The sequence below is a fragment of the Ailuropoda melanoleuca genome, chromosome 3 (genome assembly GCF_002007445.2).
Source record: "Ailuropoda melanoleuca isolate Jingjing chromosome 3, ASM200744v2, whole genome shotgun sequence".
In the NCBI taxonomy this organism is placed as follows: Eukaryota; Metazoa; Chordata; class Mammalia; order Carnivora; family Ursidae; genus Ailuropoda; species Ailuropoda melanoleuca.
The window spans coordinates 3,781,384-3,784,346 of record NC_048220.1 but is presented as its reverse complement, the minus strand read 5'-3'; the positions used below and the strand labels follow the sequence as shown (position 1 = coordinate 3,784,346).

General features: G+C 67.0%; 2 protein-coding genes across 3 annotated transcripts in view; one reads left to right on the top strand and one right to left on the bottom strand.

Moving 5' to 3' along the window:
* Positions 1 to 1,284, top strand: part of LTC4S (leukotriene C4 synthase) — a 3,888-nt gene extending 2,604 nt beyond the window's left edge. For both annotated transcript variants that reach the window (XM_034655836.1, XM_034655835.1), the window contains one exon: positions 57 to 1,284. In XM_034655836.1, the coding sequence (XP_034511727.1) occupies positions 57 to 198 (142 nt within the window). In that variant the 3' untranslated portion in view covers positions 199 to 1,284. The remainder of the gene's footprint in view (positions 1 to 56) is intronic.
* Position 1,285: 1 nt separating this feature from the next.
* The window catches only part of MGAT4B (alpha-1,3-mannosyl-glycoprotein 4-beta-N-acetylglucosaminyltransferase B), a 10,128-nt gene continuing 8,450 nt past the window's right edge, over positions 1,286 to 2,963 (bottom strand). The window contains exons 12-16 of the mRNA XM_034655833.1: positions 2,675 to 2,811; positions 2,229 to 2,307; positions 2,059 to 2,146; positions 1,860 to 1,972; positions 1,286 to 1,765 (exon numbers count right to left, since the gene is read on the bottom strand). Coding sequence (XP_034511724.1) covers positions 1,742 to 1,765; positions 1,860 to 1,972; positions 2,059 to 2,146; positions 2,229 to 2,307; positions 2,675 to 2,811 — 441 coding nt within the window. The 3' untranslated portion in view covers positions 1,286 to 1,741. The remainder of the gene's footprint in view (positions 1,766 to 1,859; positions 1,973 to 2,058; positions 2,147 to 2,228; positions 2,308 to 2,674; positions 2,812 to 2,963) is intronic.

The following is a 2,963-nucleotide window of genomic DNA, read 5'->3' as shown; positions in this document are numbered from 1 at the left end:
CTGGGGGGCGGGGCCGCTGTGGCTCCGCCCCGCCCGCCGCTGAGCCCCGCCCACAGGTTGACCCCGCTGTACGCGAGCGCGCGCGCGCTCTGGCTGCTCGTGGCGCTGGCGGCGCTCGGCCTGCTCGTCCACTTTCTCCCGGGCGCGCTGCGCGCCGCGCTCCTTGGACGGCTTGGGAAGCTGCTGCCCAGGGCCTGAGATGGAGGACGCCCGGCCGGCGGAACCGGAGAAGAGCCGGAGCTTCCGGGAGGACAGGGGAGGGATGCTCGCCCCATTCCAATCTCCAATTAAAGTGTCGATGACCGGACTCCGGACGCATTCTCTGGTCGGAGGGGTTCGCGCACCGCGTGCTGTGGACCCCAGGCCTGGGTGGCAGCAGGCGGGTGGGCTTCCCGGGGGTGGGGCTGCGGAAGGACAGGGGCCTCTCCGACCCTGGAGCCGCACGCCCGGCCCTCGGCCGCCCTTTTCGCCGGGGCTCACCCCACGGCTCCTCCTCCCTGCGTTCAGCGCTTCCCTCGCCTGTCCCCTCTTCAGGCCTGCCGCCTCTTCACGGTCCCCCGGTCGCCCTCTTCCTCGTCCCCTGACTTTCACAGCTGACACCAGGGCCATTCTCCGGTCAGCACTCGGTGCCTGGAGTCCAGCACGGTGTAGATGTTCAGGGCACCCTGCGGCGGAGCCTGGGGGCGACGACCAGTGCGGTCCATGCCGTTGTGACATGCGCTCTCGGGGGAAACGTCCGGGTGTTGGGGGACCAGACCTGAGCAATGCCGGCTGGCCGGACTAACGTCCCTGAAAAGGTGATTTCTTTTAGCCGAGTTGGCGGAGGAGAAGAGCTTTCCAGGCAGGGCAGCCGCGCGTGCCCTGGCCCCGAGGTGGGTGGGAGACCCTAAAACGTATCAGAGACCCGGGGGGATGTGGCCGAAGGTGAGCGGGGCCTTGGGGGCCGTGGACGAGGGTAGGGCTGGGACTCACGAAGTGGAAGGTCGGGGATGCCTTGGGTTTGAGAGGAGCAGGTAGCTGGGGCGGGACGGTGGGAGCTAGGGGGCGCGCTTGGAGGGGCGGTCCTCGGGAAACGGAGGCGGCTTCGGGCGCCAGGCCCCGGATTCCGCGCCGCCTCCACGCGCGAGTCACCGACCGGGCGGCCCGGGCCCTCCTGGAAATGCGGCCGAGGTCGTGCGGAGCTGCACGGAGGGCCGAGATGGCAGAGGGCACGGGTGACACCGCCTGGCGCCTGGCCTCCCGCCACCAGCCGGAGCTCTCGGAACACTCACCCAGGAGGCACGCACTTCATTAACCCTTTATTACAAGTCACGCTCTTATAGAAGTATATGTGGACTTACGTGAAAAAATCAAATGTATCCAAGAATAAAAAACACAGCACATAAAGTAGTATATGCATTCCAGTGTTCGCGCCGGAGACAGCGGGCGCCCAGGAAAAAGCTCTTCTAAAACGGCCTGGCTCAAGCCGGCCGGGATACGAACGGTTCCGGGCGGCACGGGCCGGCCTCAGGCACAGTGTGGGGGCCGCCTGCCTCCTCCCGCGGCCGGGCGGGCGGGGGCAGCACCAGCTCCTGGGGCCTCCGGGCCAGCGGCGATCCCAGGCCTGCGGAGCGGGGCGCCGGGCAGAAACCCTCAGGCTTGGGGCGGCGGCGCCTGGCCCTCCGGGGGCAGCAGCGATGACATCCCAGGTCTCCCAGGGGGCTTCAGGGCCACCCAAAGTGCACCCTCAGAAGCCCTCCGCTTAGTCGGCCTTTTTCAGGAAAATCTGGAAGAGCAGGGCTCGGGGTCAGCTGCGCCCCGGCCCCGGCGCTCAGCCCTGGTCTGGCTCCGTGGAGTGGCTGCCTGACCTGCCCCCTTACCTCACTCAGAATGACCCACACGGGGGAGTCTGTCTGGATGGAGAGGCGCAGTGCTTCCAGGGGGCCGAAGGCCGGGTCCACCTCGCCCTCTGCCACACCCTTGTAGAAGGAGCCTGAGGGAGGGCAGCACTGAGCCACTGCCCCCAACCCCCGCTCAGCCCAGCCTCTCCCGGGCCTCCACCTGCCTGCCCCCACTCACCTATCTGGAGGTAGCCGTCAGGGCTCCGAGGGTACCGGAGGGTGGCTGAACGGCCCTCCTGCAGGGCCTCCTTGTCTGACTGGGGGTTCTGGGGGCAAAATAAAGGGGCTGAAGCCAGTGGCTGTGCAAGGGGCGGACCTTCAAGTACCCGCACACCCCACCACACTCACATCGAAGGGCAGCACCTCCACTGACGTGTTGAAGAGCTTGTCCTCTGGATGCTCGATGTTCCCGCTGCGGAAGAAGAACCTGTGGCCCGACAGGCCTGTGAGCTGCCGCGGGGCTGGGGCACCGCCCTGGCTGCTGTCGTCTGGCCGACAAAAGGCCAGGCCTGGCCCAGGAGCGCAGCATCTGGGCCCTGGGGTGCTGAGGGAGGCTGGGGACCACCCGAGGGCAGCTGTTGGGCTGTGCAAGGCAACCAGGGACGAAGGTGATGGGCCAATGTCACCGAGCTCCTGTGGGCACTGCCTTAGTGCGTACCATGATGAACCCCACTCTTCAGATAAGGAAACTGAGGCAGGGTGAGGTTAAGTGATTTGCTGGGGGGTCCAAGGCCTATCCCCTGGTGGCCACCCTGCCCGTCCCCCAAGGTGGACCTATGGGTGCCGGCACTGACCGCTCTAGACGCAGCGGCTGGAAGAAGCGGAAGCGGATGAAGTCCCCTGCAGCAGGCGTGAAGGCCCAGAAGAAATCCTCGCGCAAGTAGGCCTTCTCCAGGGTGAAGTGCTGGTATGTCTTGAGGCTCGTGCTCACCTCGGCCGGTGGGTTCACGTGCTCCTTCCTCAGTGCCTGCTTCCCAAAGTCCTTGTCCTGCCGCCAAGGAGGGACAGCGGAGCTAGCGGAGCTAGCGAGGGCCCCCTGGAGAGAGGGACTCGCCCTGCCCACCCTCCCCCCATTTCCCCCCA